This window comes from Monocercomonoides exilis (genome assembly GCF_001643675.1).
Source record: "Monocercomonoides exilis strain PA203 chromosome Unknown scaffold11-1913109, whole genome shotgun sequence".
NCBI classification, from domain to species: Eukaryota; Preaxostyla; order Oxymonadida; family Polymastigidae; genus Monocercomonoides; species Monocercomonoides exilis.
This window is the reverse complement of record NW_027150556.1, coordinates 1,513,873-1,530,000: the sequence shown is the minus strand read 5'-3', so window position 1 is coordinate 1,530,000 and position 16,128 is coordinate 1,513,873. Positions and strand designations below refer to the sequence as shown.

At 39.3% G+C, this 16,128-nt stretch overlaps 6 protein-coding genes across 6 annotated transcripts in view; 3 read left to right on the top strand and 3 right to left on the bottom strand.

Annotated features, from left to right (window-relative positions):
• Positions 1-155, top strand: part of MONOS_279 (Vps50B, component of EARP (endosome-associated recycling protein) complex) — an 11,601-nt gene extending 11,446 nt beyond the window's left edge. Inside the window, exon 14 of the mRNA XM_067872739.1 lies at positions 1-155. This exon is cut by the window's left edge and continues 435 nt beyond it. The gene's annotated coding sequence lies outside the window, so the exon portion shown is untranslated.
• A 34-nt stretch (positions 156-189) lies between these two features.
• MONOS_280 (kinesin 13) lies at positions 190-2,947 on the top strand. The gene is made up of 4 exons (XM_067872751.1): positions 190-248; positions 465-1,159; positions 1,243-2,592; positions 2,660-2,947. Exons 1-4 carry the CDS (start codon positions 245-247, stop codon positions 2,840-2,842), a joined length of 2,232 nt encoding a protein of 743 aa, XP_067731722.1. The 5' UTR covers positions 190-244; the 3' UTR covers positions 2,843-2,947.
• A 166-nt stretch (positions 2,948-3,113) lies between these two features.
• Positions 3,114-5,370, top strand: MONOS_281 (uncharacterized protein). Its single transcript, XM_067872762.1, has one exon. It carries the CDS (start codon positions 3,144-3,146, stop codon positions 5,184-5,186), a length of 2,043 nt encoding a protein of 680 aa, XP_067731721.1. The 5' UTR covers positions 3,114-3,143; the 3' UTR covers positions 5,187-5,370.
• MONOS_282 (uncharacterized protein) lies at positions 5,363-11,369 on the bottom strand (the record flags this gene model as incomplete). Its single annotated transcript, XM_067872773.1, has 8 exons — positions 5,363-5,641; positions 5,715-5,831; positions 5,898-6,011; positions 6,113-10,769; positions 10,892-11,092; positions 11,161-11,220; positions 11,287-11,332; positions 11,362-11,369. 8 exons carry the CDS (start codon positions 11,367-11,369, stop codon positions 5,520-5,522), a joined length of 5,325 nt encoding a protein of 1,774 aa, XP_067731720.1. The 3' UTR covers positions 5,363-5,519.
• Positions 11,370-11,699: 330 nt separating this feature from the next.
• Positions 11,700-15,162, bottom strand: MONOS_283 (uncharacterized protein; the record flags this gene model as incomplete). The annotated part of the gene is made up of 13 exons (XM_067872783.1): positions 11,700-11,882; positions 12,000-12,215; positions 12,387-12,485; positions 12,665-12,760; positions 12,980-13,093; positions 13,231-13,314; positions 13,437-13,724; positions 13,804-13,885; positions 14,052-14,225; positions 14,358-14,438; positions 14,584-14,729; positions 14,779-14,910; positions 14,986-15,162. 13 exons carry the CDS (start codon positions 15,160-15,162, stop codon positions 11,700-11,702), a joined length of 1,872 nt encoding a protein of 623 aa, XP_067731719.1.
• A 135-nt stretch (positions 15,163-15,297) lies between these two features.
• Positions 15,298-16,041, bottom strand: MONOS_285 (putative ML domain). The gene has a single exon (XM_067872804.1). The coding sequence runs from the start codon at positions 15,994-15,996 to the stop codon at positions 15,592-15,594; it is 405 nt and encodes a 134-aa protein (XP_067731718.1). The 5' UTR covers positions 15,997-16,041; the 3' UTR covers positions 15,298-15,591.
• Between the last annotated feature and the right edge of the window lie 87 nt (positions 16,042-16,128).

Genomic DNA, 16,128 nt, shown 5'->3' with positions numbered 1-16,128 from the left:
GAATACTTTAGAATTTTTAGTGGATAATTTTGATTATTTTTTTTTTAAAAGCTATTCATAGGTTATTTAATTTTTTTGTTGATACTTGTTTCATTGATACTCAATTTCTTTTATTATTATACCTGTCACAGAATAAAAAAGTTATGATTTTCAAACGGTTTTTTGTTTTGAATAATTTTATAAAGGTTTACATAAATCGAATCACAAGAAGGTTTTTTCCTTTGCTTTTTCGACTGTTGATTAAATGTGTATGACACAAAAATTAAAATTAAATTTTTTGTTGAAGTAATAAGAGGAAACAGTTGTTTCTTTTGTCTTTTACGAATTTTTGACCAATTGAACTTTGTTTTCATTTTCTTTAATAATTTCAAAATTTTTTATTTGGATTTTATATAAACTCTTTCTACATTGACAAATCATATTTTTAATTACGACCATCTTTTTAACATATACGCTTATGTTAGCAACTGATAGCCAAACAGGAAGACTGTTTGACTGGCTTAATGCGGCTGGCCTTTCAAAATACTTTCCATCATTTGCTTCTCAGGGAATCAACGAAGAATCTTTTCTTCGATTGACGGTGCAAGATTATGGTAGATTTAATATTGTTGCAATTCACGAAAGGAAAGCTCTCTTTCAACTCATTCAACTTTTAAAATCACAACAACAACCCATTTCATCCTCATCAACTCCTCCACCCTCTACCTCTTATCAAGTTTCACCGCCTCAACATTCAATTCCTACAATTTCTCGTTTTGACGCAGCAAATCCATACATGCCACATCGAGATGATGGGCGTCGAACTGGGGACTCATCATTTGGACAACCAAGCTCTCAACGTGGTTCAGCTTCTGACGAACCAAACTTTGCGTCTGGATGCCGTATACGTGTGGTCGTTCGAAAGAGACCAATGAACAAGAAGGAACTACAAAAGAAAGAAGTTGACATTATTACTGTTGACTCAGCTGCACAAGTGTCAGTTCATGAACCAAAAATTAAAGTTGACTTAACAAAATATATCGAACGCCATCTGTTCCGCTTCGATCAAGTTTTTGATGAAGATTCAACGAACGAGGAGATTTATCGATGCACAGCACAGCCAATGGTTGAATCTGTTTTTAGAGGAGGAAAAGCGACATGCTTCGCATATGGGCAGACTGTTTGAAACACCTTTTATTATTTCTATTTTATTTACTCTTAATTATTTATATATATTTTATTTATTTATTTTCGTTAATTTAGGGTTCAGGAAAAACATACACCATGATGGGAGACGGGAAAAATGGAATGTATGGAATAGCAGGACAAGACATCTTTTCAATGCTCAAACTACCCCAATACAAGAACATGCACGCAACGGTTGCCTTCTATGAAATATATGGCTCAAAGCTGTTTGATCTGTTAGCCGGCAGAAAAAAACTCACACCTTTGGAAGATGCCAAGCAGAATGTGGTGATCCAAGGGCTGAGGGAGATTAAAGCGACGTGTGTGGACGATCTGATGGGGGCAGTGGAAGCGGGGACACGAGCACGCTCCACAGGAACAACATCAGCCAATGCCGACTCATCAAGATCACACGCCATTCTGCAGATTGCAATCAAGCAGAATCGGACTGACGAGCTAGTGGGCAAGTTCTCGTTCATCGACTTGGCTGGCTCAGAGAGAGGGGCAGACACGATGCACGCAGACAGACAGACACGACTCGAAGGAGCAGAAATCAACAAATCTCTTCTGGCATTGAAAGAGTGTATTAGAGCAATGGATCTGCAGCACGGCCACTTACCTTTCAGAGGGTCGAAGCTGACGATGGTGCTGAAGGACTCCTTTGTGGGTGATGCATCGACTGTGATGATTGCAAATATCTCACCAAACAGTGGGTCGTGTGAGAACACACTGAACACACTGCGATATGCCTTTCGGGTGAAGGAGCTGAAACATGGCGATGCACCTGCACTTTATCCACCAATTGGCCAGGGAATGGGAAGATTGACACCAAGCATGGACTTTGACGATGATCAAGGTGGGCCATCATCATCGTCTTCCTCTTCTTCCTCTTCCTCTTCATCATCATCATCATCTTCTTCTTCTTCTTCTTCAAGCAGCGGGGGATCTCTTCCTTCACAGGCTGTGCGCAAGCAGCAGCAGCGTTCACGAGCAAGCGGGGCATATGGCTCGCGAAGTGTGGCGAAGCTGAAGCCGCCAAAGCCGAGGCCGGAGTGGAAAGGAGTGCTGGACGATACAAAAGATGAAGAATCGAATGCGATTGACGACAATGCCAAAGAAGGAGACGACGAGTTGAGCGGGCTGGATGAAGAGAGGCTGGTGAGGGGCATTGCGGGGAGAGGGAGCAAAGACTACGGGGTTGACGAGAAGGTGATAGACGAGTCTGTTGATGGGGCGAAGAGGAAAAGAGGAGGAGGAGGGGCAGGAGATGATACGAATGACAGCGACGATGCAGACGATGCGAATGATGAGCAGGATGAGCTGGCGAGAACACACGAGGCGCTGATTTCAGTCATTTTGCAGGAGGAAGAGGATCTGATAACGGCTCATAGACAACAAGTGGATGAAATGATGGAGTTAGTTAGAGTGGTTTGAAATATCAATTTGTTTTTGTTTCTTGTTAGTAACATGTAATATTTATTTTTTTTTCTCTCAGGACATGACTCTTTTAAATGCAGTTGATGCGCCTGGATCATCAATTGATGAATATGTCAGCAAATTGGGGTCACTTCTTGAAAGCAAATTGAAAATTATTACTGACTTGAGAGATAGATTGAAGAAGTTCGATCAACAGCTTAAAAAAGAAGAAACCATGAGCAAATCTTTCAAGAAAATGTAAACATTGCAATGTTCGATATCTTTGGTTTTCCATATCACGTCTATTTCTATTTACACGTCATCTCACATTCTTTGAAAGAAAATTAGTTATATTAAGGGAATCAAATACCTATTTCGCTATACTCATTATTTCAGTCTATTTTGAGTAATAATTGTTCAAAGATTATCTGGGAAGTTCTTTCAACTTAGTTTAAAACAAGAAAATTTCTCCGCGGAGAATGCTGGAATAAAGATAATTAATATATTATGGGAACTCATAATTTAAACTTATCTTAAGCATATCATTAAAGCATTAAATACCAATGACAATTACAGTGAAGATAATCCAATCGTGTAACTCGGATATTAGAAAAGTGAAGCTCGATGATACCACAACTTTTGAGGAACTAATTGGAAAACTCTTAGTTTTGTTCAATATTCCTGACCCAGAGAATATTATCTTATTCTATATTGATGAAGAAGGTGATGCAGTTACAATTGGCTCTGATGGTGATATTCAAATGGCATTTGAATCAATTAAAACCGGAGAAATTCCAAAGTGGTTTGTTGATACAAAACATAAAATTACAAAAGAAATAATCAATTTGGAGCAAAAAGATGAGAAGGAGGAATGCAGTTGCTGCAATTCTGAAACTAAATGTGCAAGTCCGAAGAAAGATAAAGATTCTCAAGCAACACAATCTTCTAGTTCAAGACAGCATCGAATCGTGGATGATTACAACAAGGCTAAGTTTAACGAAAGAGAATTGCATGGACGTCCTGAAGTGCTAATGGATTTGTCATTTGTTTGTCCCATGCTTGAGCGAATTTTTTCTTCCGTTGGCTCTGGAATGCAATCTCATCTTCCATGCGAAAACAGAAACTGTTTTCCATTTCTAAACATGATTAAGTCTTTTATGGAAATTCCTCCAAATGAAAGAACACACAGAGGATGCATGCCCCGGACCCATTACGGATGTGATAGATTTATGCCTCAGTTTATGGGAAAAAGAGATTTCTGCCATCATGAAAGAATGCCCCAAAATATCAATTGCAGCAATTTTCCGTTTGGACAATTTTTAAAAGATATCACGAAAAATTGTGCGTCACAACAACAAAAATGTGGTGCTGCAAAATCTGAGACTAATACTTCATCGGCACAATTTCCATTTCCTTTTGGAAGCGATAATTCAATGAACATTGGGGAACTTATTCAAAATGTTATTAAAATGTTTGCACCGATGTTCAGCGGAATGAACTCTTCATCTGCTCCATTTGCTCCTTCATCATCATCGTCGTCGTCATCTTCAAAAGAAGAGAAAAAAGATGCACAAGCGGAAAGCAGATCATCATCCGCTTCTTCATCATCTTCATCATCATCATCGTCTTCATCATCATCATCTGAAGTGCCTCATGCAATTGATGGATCGTACATGTTAGGCATTTTAAACCGTATTGAAGGACTTTTGCCTCCGAATCTTATTGAGCCATTTCGGCAGTTTGTGTCTGGACTGTCTCCGCAATCACTTGAAGGATTGGCTACTCTTTTGGATCAGCTGAAAATGTTTAATCCATTTGGAACAGACTGCCCCAATCAGCCAAACATGTTCAATTTCCTTGGTCAGCTTTTTGGGGGGCAAAGAGAAAGGCAAAATGACAACAAGGAAAAATGTTGTTCAGAAGAAAAGATGCAAAATGAAAAGAAAGAAGAAACAGAGAAACCAGAGCAAACAGAGGAATCGAAGCAAATGGGAGAGTTACATGGGGCTATGTCCACAGACTTCGAGGAAGAAAAAGAAGAGAAAAGTGACTTGAAAGAAGAAAAATCAGAATGTGAAAAGGAAGAGAAGAAAGAACAAGAAAGCCAATCTTCGCAGAGCAGCCAAGGGCAGCAGCCTCCTCTTCCTCCATTTATGAATATGATGAATGGAGTGTTTCAACAGATGTTCCAATCTCAGCAGCAACAACAGTCTTCATCTTCATCGTCAACTCAACCGCCTGCCCCTCAGCTTCCATTTAACTTGCTTCAGATGATTCCAACATTCCTGCAATCAATGTTTCCTCCACAACCATATTCGACTCCTTCCACTTCTTCGTCTTCTTCATCATCTTCCTCATCGACCTCAAATACTTCGAGCAACGAATCAGCAAGCCAGTCAGCACAACCTGCAGTGGACGAAGCAGAAGAAGTAGCAAAGCAAATGCAACACGAAGCAGCTGATGCAACATCTTCCACTCAGTCAGAATCTACTGTTGATAGTGAGTCAAAGGTAACCGGTAGTGAAGAAGAAAAGAAGAATACCCAGCAACCATCCTCGACCACAAGTGGAAAGCCGTTTTCTTTCTTTGATCCTGTTTCACATTAAAATATATATTACAAAGTAATTTATTTTAAGTAGCATTGTTAGTTTTGCTATGAAATGTTTTATTTTGTCTTTTGGCTCTTTTGTTTTTAAAAATTTTTAATTATTTTTATTTATTAGTTTATTATCAACCAATCGCCTTTTCTTTTGTTAAATTACAAAAAATTGATTTTCGGAAATCTTGAAATGTTTCATTTTTGTACATGGAATGGTTAAGGTGTTTTAAACAAAAGTGATTTTCCACATACAATTTTGGGTTGAAACGAAAATGAATAAAACAAAAAACAAACAAAATATTGAAGTGTGTCTAAAACATAAGACAATAAAGCTTCACATTTAGAAGTGGAGAGACGATAGAATAGACGCAACAAGCGATCTGATTTTTTCGTGCTGATCTGAGGAATGAGAAGAAAGAATGCTTCTGATTTGCTCTGGCTGGATAGAACGAAGATCTTTTGCTGAAACAAAATTAATGAAAAAAATGTCAAATTTCATTTAAATGAAAGAATCAATCAGAAAAAAAAAACAAACTGTGTTTAACAATTGCATCTATTGCACCTAGTGCATTGATGCGCACTGGAACAGAAGGTGCATCAAGAAGTGAAAGAAGTTGCTGGATAATTTCTAGGTGAGATTCGCACATTGATCCTTTGGGGGAAAAAAATGAAGTTAAACAAATGCCAAAAAGGATATAAAAAGCTTGGCTGAACAAACGTGATAACAGAACTGCTGAAATACAGTGAGTGGATGCATACAGTACCCCGGGATCGGTGTCAGACAAATGGCGCAATGCCACCATAAGCACTGATTCAGTTCGTGCATCACGAGCTAAATGGATAATATGCATGTTAACAATGACCATTCATTGAATAAAGAAGATATATTGCAATAAGAAAGTTAAAAAAGAAATAAATGAAAAAAAAACATACAGGCTTGTGCAGCAAAAGCTAATGTTTCCAAGGCAAGCGCAGGGTGTTCATCTGCAACTTGTATCAACGACCGAGTGTTTGAAGCAACCAAAGTGCTGAATGAAGAGAGATATTCAGAAGCATCTTTCATTGCTGAAACAGCAGAAGAACACAATTTGAGATCAGATAATGCACTGGAAAGTGTGCGATAAGCCATTTTAACATATTTCCCAATGGCTTTTGCTGCAATTGCCCCACGCAACACCACTAGCGCAACTGGAGCCTGTTCAGAATCATGAAGAATGATGGGACAGCAATATGGCACAGCAACCGAAAGAGAAGAAAGCGGGTGTGTGGCGAGAAGAGAAAGGAAAGAAAGGGCAGATGGGCGGAGTGGAGCAGACGAGGGAGGAAGGCAAACGTAAACGGTTGAAGAAGAAGAAGATGATGATGAAGTGGCGTTAGCATTGGACGAACGTGAAGATGTTGATTGATCAGAAGAGCGCACAGCTGAAAAAGAAGAAGCTGTAGGCGTTCTTGGAGTAAGAACGGTGGCGGACTTTCTACCTGCTTGTTTATTTCTGTCGTCTCCATCTCCAGTCTTTCTGATTTCAATGCCAAGACAATCGCACAGAAGCTTCATCAGCTGCGGCTTTTCGTTGAATACAGCAACACTTTCAGGTGAGGAGCACAGATTCTCCAAGCAACGCAGCAGCGAAGTTGTGAAAGCAGCATCGGAAGGCGTGATGTGGGGAGCAAGCAGAGATGCAAATCCCTTGTTATTCATCTCGTCTCTGATGTTTGAGTCAAGGCAGAGATTGCCACAAAGGCGAACAGCACTCTTCAGCACCTCGAAGTCGTACGAGCGAAGAAATGGAAATGATTCAGATAAACCCTTCTGTTGTGATTTCTGATGTTGCATTGTTGTTGAAGAATTTGATTTTAAATCTCTGTTTGGTTGAGGATTGCTAGCACCTGAAGAAGCTCTCCCCTTTTCGTTCGGAGAAAGCGATAATTTTGTAATTTCTCCGTTGTTTTGAATCGAAAGTATTGTCGACAGTATACTTAGTCCACCATTTGCAACTATTTCAGTCTTCAGAACGGGAGTAACCGAAAGATTTGATAAGCATGACAGAACAGCACGCACTGCAGGCAAAAAGAGTGAGCTTGCCAAGTTGAGAAGATATTTCAGAACATTCTGCGAGTGGATCTGTAGTCGTATTTCTGCATCGACTGCAAGAACAGAAATACACCTGATCTCTTCTGTCAGCAGCGACGAAACAGAAAGCATCAGCTGAGAAGGCTGCGGAGATATATTTGCCACCAGCGGTGCGTAATATGCAGTGTGCGAAAGAAGCAGAAGCAGACCGTCAAGTTCAGCCAGTTCCGCCTTTCCGATGATTGAGAAGCAAAACGGACGGATTGTCTGTGCAACAGCTGTGCGGACAACTGGAGACTGGTGATAAGCAAGCAACGTGAGGAGATATGACAGAAGCTCCTCTTCGATGAAGAACTGAAGAATTTGCGTACTTCTCATTGATCGAGGTGTCTGAATGGATGCAGATGAGCGGATGGATGATGTTGAGCGGGCAGTCAGCGGAGGTGTAGAAGCAGATGGGGTGGCTGGCACAGCCTCAACTTGGTTTGAAGCAGACGATGGGCAATTGGAAGAGGAGGAGTACAGTGTCATGAACAGCCTGATCAAGTACAGTGCATCCAAAAGAGATTCAATTGCAGCTGGGTCTAATTCTTCATCTGGAACAAAGCCCCCAACAAGACGATATTCTTCCAGCATCTTCTGCTTCTTTATGTCAGCCTCGCTTGAAGCATCTGTTTTCTCTGGGATGGCAATAATTTCTGGATCTTCCTCTTCACTTTCTTCCTCTTCATCCGCTTCTTCAGCATCTTCGTTTTCATCATCCTCTTCTCCTGCCTTTTCATTCGCATCTTCATTTCCATCCATATCTCCATCATTATTCCAATACCCTCCATCTTTCTTTCCTTTCCCATTCTTTTTCTTATCTCCTTTCTTCTTTTTCTTTGGAACAGCAAACTTCAATTGTGTTTTGTTCAATGGCTCTGGTGGAGGTTCCACAGTGCACGACAAAGTGCCTCCTTCCACAGTTGTTGGAGTAGATGGCGCAGCTCCAGCGAGTGTGGTGAACAAAAATGCAGAGGTGGCAGGGGCAGCGATGATGCTTGAAGATCTCCGCTCTTTGGCAAAGGAAGCATTTTGTGCGGAATCGCCAAATGAAGAAGAAGATGGTGATGGATCTGTTAGAGAACTTGCAGATACACCGGCGGGAGCTGAAGCAGAATTCATTGGAGAAGTCGAAGGATAAGGCGATGAAAGAGGATAACGTGGGGCTGATGACACGTTGCTGACTGAATGTGAAGGTGAAGTGGGTGCTGTTGATGAAGGAGAGAAAGATGGAATTTCAACCGAAAGGCCGCGATTTGAGTGAGTAGACGAGAATGATGAAGCATTTCTGGTGTTTTGTTGTGCAGATAACGATGGATCTTCAGTTGAATTTCCGTCACTTGCATTGAGCGTTGCATTCTCTCCCATTTGTGGCAACTGCTGATATGAGTTGAGCTGCTTGCTGAACAAAGACTGAGAACTATCTGCTCCTGTTGCTGTGGGTGTAATCGAATAGAACGGCTGAAGTGTCTGTGACTGGATTGAAGGGCTGGATTCAGAGGATGATGCATGGAACATGTCTGAGTCGTTGTCTTCTTGCTCATTGTCTCTCAAGTTGTCTTGTTTGGTTCGGCTGGAGATCATTCCATTTTCATCATCGTTTTCATTTCCATCATCACCATCCTCCTCCTCGTAATCATCAACTAGCACGACAAGCCTTCTCAGCCTCGTTCGGCTGGTTTCTCCATCTCCATCCTCTTCATCATCATCATATGCGCTTTGCCCTCTTTCTGCACCATTCTGCCCTGCTCCGTTTTGTGCCATAACTGCCTCAGCCTCTTCTGCACATTCGTCTGCAGCAGCCGCCACACACTCAACCAGCATGCCCAAAATGCCTGCCATTCGCATCTCGTCTGCTGCGCTGGCATCGCCAATCATCCATCTCAGCAACCGAAGGGCTTTGGCTCTCAGCCCCACAAACGGTGCTGATGCGCAGTTGATCAACATCGGCAGTCCGCCCATTCCAGAAATGCTGTGTGCGTCGAAGGAGCTGCATTGTGCTTCACTCAGAAGAGCATCTAAGGCAGACTCCATCTGACCCAGCGCTTTCTTTGTGATTCTCTTGGGAATAATCGAAGAGCCATCAGAAGCAGATGATGAAGCAGATCCAGAGACACTCGAACGAATCAACGATGATTGGACCAAGTTGTTGGAAAAGACAGACGAATGAGCCGAAAGCGAAGAGATAGCTCGCAATATCTCTCTTTCTGAACTCTCTGGAGATTTTGTTGATGCAATTTTCTGCAAAGGAGTAACTGTTGGTTGTAAAGATCTGAGTTGAATTGAAGTTGACGCAGATATAGGTGAACCAGAAGTGCCTGATGAAGATGAAGATGATGCAACTGCGTATGAGGAGGATGAGGAGGGTGAAGATGAAGAGAAAACAGATGAAGATGGCACAGAAGCAGAAGCAGCTGCAAAGCTAAGTGCGTAATTAGGCTGATTCTGAGAAACAGACGACTGAGCAATCTGAGTGGAAGCAGATAAGCCAGAAGAACGAGGAAATGAAGTGGAGCCAGAAACTGAAGTGGAGATTGGAGCCTGTGTCGATGATGGTGAAAAAGAAGAGGAAGAGAAAGAATTTCTCGGGGATGCGGGTGTCTGTGGGCCCTGTGGCGTGAAGAGAGGAGATTGAGGGGTGGAAGCATAGCGAGCTGAAAGAGGCGTTGCAGACTGTTCAGATGGATGGCCGAATGAACGCGATGCATCGATCGAAATGGAAGTGCGTGGGGCAGTCGCTGATCGATTTGTTGAAGGCGTTGGAACGTTGGCGTACGATTTCCGTGATTCTGTAGAAAATGAGTTTAAATTCTGTTTTCTGGAAGAAGGAGACAATTGAAGTGAAGAGCGGGTGAGCCGACGCTGCGAGCGAGAGAAAGAAGAAGGAGAGGAAGGAACAGGCTGCCGAGTGTGCTTCATGAAGTAGTGGGGATCGAAGGAAGAATTGATGATGGAAGGCTGACGAGAAGATGTTGTTGATGAAATTGTTGAGTTGAGAGAGGTTTTTGAGGCAAAAGACTGACTCAAACGCGCCTGGCGATCCTCTGCGAATGAAGTAGGTGTTCTTTGACCGCTCCTGGAAAGCCCTCCAGCAGGAGAACGCGGGCCAGACGAAGAAATGGACCACGACCGGCGTGATCTCGGTGTAAGCCGAGGAGAATGTGCAGAAAAAGTTGAGGATGGCGAAAATGCAGATGATGGTGACAAAGTCATTTTGAATCTGTTTCCATTTTCTGATTGGTTCACTATTTGACTTTGATTTTGTCCTTTGCGCTTTGAGAGCTTTGATGGCCTTTGCTCATCTGAATGCAAATCAGCCAAAAATTCATTCATCGCATCGGCTTCAGAGAACACATTACCAGAAGTTGATCGGCTATGAGAACTCTTTTCTTTATCTTTGCGTTCAGGTGAAAGCGTAAGAGCTTTGGTTCTTTCATCAATTAATGTATTTGACATCATCACTTCGTCGGCAGTTTTCTATATTGGTCAAAAATCATTAAAAAAATGTGAAAAGCATTTCATATTTCAAAAATTCGAAATTCAGAAATATTGGATTAATCAACAATGATATAATGAACAATCATCAAATGACATCAAACTGATATTTCTTCTTGCCGTTTTGAAGATTGCTTGAGGGCGTTCATAAGAAGATGAATTTGATTCTCATATTCATTTATTTGATATTTCAAATGTTTGTTCTCTTCTTCAACAACTTGCTTTTCTAAAATCACTTTTTCATATTGCTGTTGCACTTTGCTCCCCAGTTCAACCATCTGGGAAATTACATCTTCTAACTCTTTCTAAATGAAGAAAAATAAATATATTATATAAATCAATTTATTTGTAAGGTAATTTCTCAATATCACACCTTTTCCTGAATATGCATTTCTTGCATCTTTTTAACTTGCCCTAATAAGTATTGAATCCTCTACAAAATTTTTTGGTCAGAAAAATGCATTTTGACATTAGTATTCAGAGATAAAAGTTTGAATACCTCTTCTTTCTCTTTGACAGTGACCTCTATTGCTGAAGGAAGTGAACTCTTGAAATTAAATTTGTTTTTATCAACAATAACATTTCACCAAGTGAAATAAAAAAAATTTAAAAAAAATGTATCGTTCAAATTCTTAAAATTAATTCTTTTTGCAGACAGTTAAATTTTGTGAAGTTTTAATAGACCCTTCAGAAGCCGTTTCGCTCATATCTGATATCAGCTTGTACGAAGATAAAAAAATTCAGAAAAAAATTGGACAAATGATCTTTATCCCTTTACAAATTAATAACGAACACACACGAATTGGAAAATTTTCGAAAAAAATTCTCAAAAATCAGATTGAGAGAAGAAGAAATATAAATTTACGAAGTGAGTAATAAAAATCTCATCACAACCTTAAGTGAAGTGAGATTTCAGCCGAATTCCTTGAATGCGCATTCATTATTACAAATTTCAAACTCATTTGTGCATGTATGCGTATTTGTCCTTCTCTTTTGCCTGCACTGGCGCTGGCAAGCATCATTTCCAACACATTTTTCGTGGAAACACCAATCAAACCAAGAATCGCTTGCATCAAGGCATTTTTGTCTTTGATTCTGAAAATCAAAATTATAAAAAAAAAATAAAGAGCAATCAGAAAAATTCAAAGGGGGAAAAAATGATGGCAAAAAAAAGATTTGAAGAGTAAATGAAAGAAAAAGATAAGTCCAAACCTCACAGTTAATGCCGCACTGATCAACCCACTTCAGTTTCGTGTTTGACTCACAGTCTTCGAATGCTCTTGTGGAGAGAGTGTGGCAGTCTCTTCTTTGAGTCATGCAGGTTGAGACACATGTCGATGAAGGCACACTTGACGAAGGAAGCTGACAGCGCAGCTCACATTGCTCGAAGGACAGCTGGCACTGGTCAAAGGAGCGCTGGAGAGACGTCTGGAGGGGTTGATGGGGAAAAGGGTTTTCAAATGAAATTGTTGAATGAAAAAAAAAAAAAAAAAAGAAGAAGAAGAAGAAGAAAAGAAAAAAATAAAAAGAAAGAAAGAGAAAGAGAAAGAATAGAAGAAGATGATGAATTCAGTATTGAATATAATAAAAAAAACAAACTTTGCATTTTTCAATGTCAGCTTCGTATGAGCCAGTGCATACTTCTTTGCACTGATCTGCAATGTCTCTCACATTCGCCTCACACAAACGACGATTCCTCTGTGAAAAAAAATAGAAAGAGAAGGAGAAAGAGAAAGTGGGAAATAGAAATATATTATGTGAATTTAGATTTTTTTTTTTTTTTTAAGAAAAAAAAGGATTTTCCATAAAAAGAAAATTAGATTAAAAAAAAAGCAGGAAATAATATCAAAATGTTTATGGGTGAATGAATTTCATACCAAACAGCCAACGTCTGTTTGCCTGCCGCGCTGCTTCTCCACATTGCAGGCATCGAGTTCTTTGTCACACTCCAACAGGCCTTGTTGTTTAGCCTTCTGAAAAGCATCATTGGAGAAATGAATGTTGAAAGAACAAAAGAATTATAGCCATACGAAATGATTATAAGAATTAAATGAAAATGATGAAAAACTCAAAAACAATTAAAAATGAATAGAAAATGCCAAAATAAACGAATTCAATCAAATCCTGCTTTTTCTTCTTCTTCTTCTCCTTCTCCTTCTCCTTCTCATCTTCTATTGTCACAATAGACACACATCACAGTCAGCAAAGCAGACGCCTGTGCTGTCTGCCTCGCACTCACTTTCGCATTGGATGTAGCCATTCCGGCACGAATCCTTCTGCATTCGATAGTTGTTCTTGCATTTGGCCTGTGGAAATTTTAGTGAAAAAAGCATAGGACAATCAAAGGGATATTTAAAAACATCGCATAATAAAGAGGAAATTCAATAAGAAAATAGAAAATTTGAAGAATGATCGAATAAACGATAAAGAACTCTAAACAAACCTCACATTGTGAAGCTCCTTTGCAGTTTGTGAGACATTTCTGCAGCTCAATCTCAGCAGACGCATAGCAATCTTCTGTAAAATCCTGTAATGAACAAGACATTCAAACGCATACATTGAGAAAAGCATTCAATTTTTTATTAAAAATATAATAATAATAATAATAATAATCAACTTAAAAATCTCTCTTTTGCCATTTCCACAAACCAAGCAATCATTCTGACATGTTCCGAATGTCCTCTGGCAGTTGTTTGAAATGCATGCATCGAATGCATCTCGACAGTCAGCGTTGGCTTCGCGCCACATTCGGCTGCACTCTCTCTCAGCCAGCGTGGCAGAGGCAGTGGGCTGCTGGGGCTGAAGTGATGGTGGATAGAGAGAGGGAGAAGTGGAAGAAGAGGAAGAAGAAGAGGAAGTTGAAGAAGATGCAATTGATCGGCTTTGAACAGAGTAGCGGCAGATGTCGTAGTTCTCTGAGGCATCTGATAAGCATTTCTTGTTTGTTTGAACAAGAGGGAAAAAAAAAAGGAAATTTAAATGAGGAAAAAGAAAAAAAAATGAAGGCAAAACAAACTTGTTTTTGTTTTTCGCATTCGATTGTGCAAGTGTCGTCAGACGAAGCAGAACAGTACAATTCACAGTCGCTGAATTGCTGCCTATTGTTCAATTAGCAATTCAATTGGAAAAAGAAAGAATGAATGAAATAATATGAGCAAATTAAACAAATAATGAATTTTCATTCATTGCAATGAAACCAAGCAAAACGAATTATAACTTCACAAAACGAAATTCTTTTCTTTCATTCATCACATAGGAGCATGCCTGTATTCTGACTTGCACGCCAGCCGCTCGTCAGAGCACTGTGCAGCACATTGTGTTCCAGACACTGTCAATGTGGATACACCGCATCTGGAAAGACAGTCTTCCCTTTCGTGCTCGCACACCTCAAAGCCATCCTCCATCTCGGTGAGGCAGTTGTCCTTGCACGATGGACGACTAATAGCAGAGCAATCAGAAAAGCGATGACAAATAACATCACAAATGTTTGAAATGCAAATGAATATAATTTTATCAAATGAGAATTGGATATAAAAATTTATTTATCTTTCGACAAATAGTTCCTGAAACCTTCCTTCACATTGCTTAACACAAGCATCTGAACAATCTCGAGCAGAAGATTCGCAAGTTCTCTTTTCAATTTGACATTTCCTTTTTTGAAAAGGAATTATTAATTAATTGGCGAAAATATTTCATTTTGACAATTACAAAATGATAATACATTTGATTTTTTGTGGTTAATAAAATGAATGTTTTTTTAAATAACAATAAAAAAAAAAAAAAAAAAAAAGCATACCTTTCGCAGCTTTGATCACCAACAAGGCATTGATGTCTGCATTCTTCTGTTGAAAAATCGCAATCGTCAAGCATCGACTGAAGTGAAAAGGCACAATCCTCAATGCATTGAGATGAATAAGCTCCAATGCATGATGCTTCGCATTCCTAAAAATACATAATATGATGTAATTATCGAATGAGAAAAGGCACAGACTCGAAATGTTTTTTGGCAAGGACGTCTGCATGCACGAAGTTGTTGACTACATTGAGTTTGAGAAGCTTTGGGATTTATTACGCATGATTCGTATGTTGACTGACATGTGTCAAAGCAAATTTCATTCTGATTCTGTATAAGAGGCAAAAAAAATTTTTTTTACGGAATTTTTCGAAAAACAAAAATTCAAATAAATTATTAAAAAACCATGCATGTCGAAGCGCATGATTGAAGCATTCGATCTCTCTTTTGGATTCGTGATGCAAGCACTTCGTTCTGTTGAGATAAAAAAGTTGGATCACATTGACAGTAGAAATTCGGTATTATTATCCCTATAACACCGATAAGCATAAATATTAGCAAATGAGAACGAGAGGCATTCATCTTACAGCATGAAGGCCTCAATAAACTTTCCAGGAATAAGTATAATATTGAAATTTTAGAAAAGTTTCATGTTTCTACAGTCACATCATTTTTATATGGGATAGGTCTCAAATAAAAAGTCTTTTTTGAATCCTCAAAAAGCAACACTTTTTATAATTTTTTGTTGTAAAAATGCAAAACTTAAATTAAACATGTACAAGCCCTCCTAACGTTTCGTTATTTAATATTTAAAAAAAAAGATAAGATGTGATTAAAAAAATAACTTTAATAAAATATGAATTTAGATATAAAATGGCAGCTGTGAAAAGAAACATAAAGAATGAAAGAACATCTCTCAAGAAAAAAGTGGACAATCCGATTTCTTGAAAAGCTATTCTTCATTATGCCTAAAATTCTCTTCACTCGCATTTACCGAGCGAGATCCAAGATTTAAGCAATTTGAACTGGAGCCTTAGCGCAAATAATTTCTCTCTTGTTTTCATTGTTGCAATGAATTTCGAGATCATATTTGCCAGTTGGGGTATATGATGGGATCGGGATGGTAAGATTCTTTCCATAGTTTCCTGGTTGAAGTGGGCATCCAAGGGCCTTGCACATATCAAAGTTCATTCTGTAAATTGGAATTTTAACCTTCTTGACGATCAATTGGCATTGAGCAGTTGTGAGCTGTTTTGTTGCTGCGAACTCAACCGAGGCCTGGCAATCCTGACCGTGAACCGGTGGCTCTGGATCGATTTTAATGCTAACAAGATGCATCGATCCGGCTCCATTCAAGCAATCAACAACATTAATGGATTGGGTGCAGGCGAATAAAGCTAAGAGAATTCCGAACATGATTTACAATTTTTGATCTACTGTACCCTTTCTACGAATGTTAATGATCCCAGTATTTGATGTTCTGATAATTTATGTTATGGTTATTTGTTTCATATTTTTTTCTGAAAAAACATTGAAAAACCATTGTTT

What these genes read in the sequence shown, in the direction of transcription:
- MONOS_281 (XM_067872762.1), top strand. Translation starts at nt 3,144, where the DNA reads ATGACAATTACAGTGAAGATAATCCAATCGTGTAACTCGGATATTAGA.
- MONOS_285 (XM_067872804.1), bottom strand. Translation starts at nt 15,996, where the DNA reads ATGTTCGGAATTCTCTTAGCTTTATTCGCCTGCACCCAATCCATTAAT.
- MONOS_280 (XM_067872751.1), top strand. An exon ending in GCTTCGCATATGGGCAGACT is followed by an intron (nt 1,160 to 1,242) that starts GTTTGAAACACC and finishes TCGTTAATTTAG; the next exon opens with GGTTCAGGAAAAACATACAC. An exon ending in TGATGGAGTTAGTTAGAGTG is followed by an intron (nt 2,593 to 2,659) that starts GTTTGAAATATC and finishes TTTTTCTCTCAG; the next exon opens with GACATGACTCTTTTAAATGC.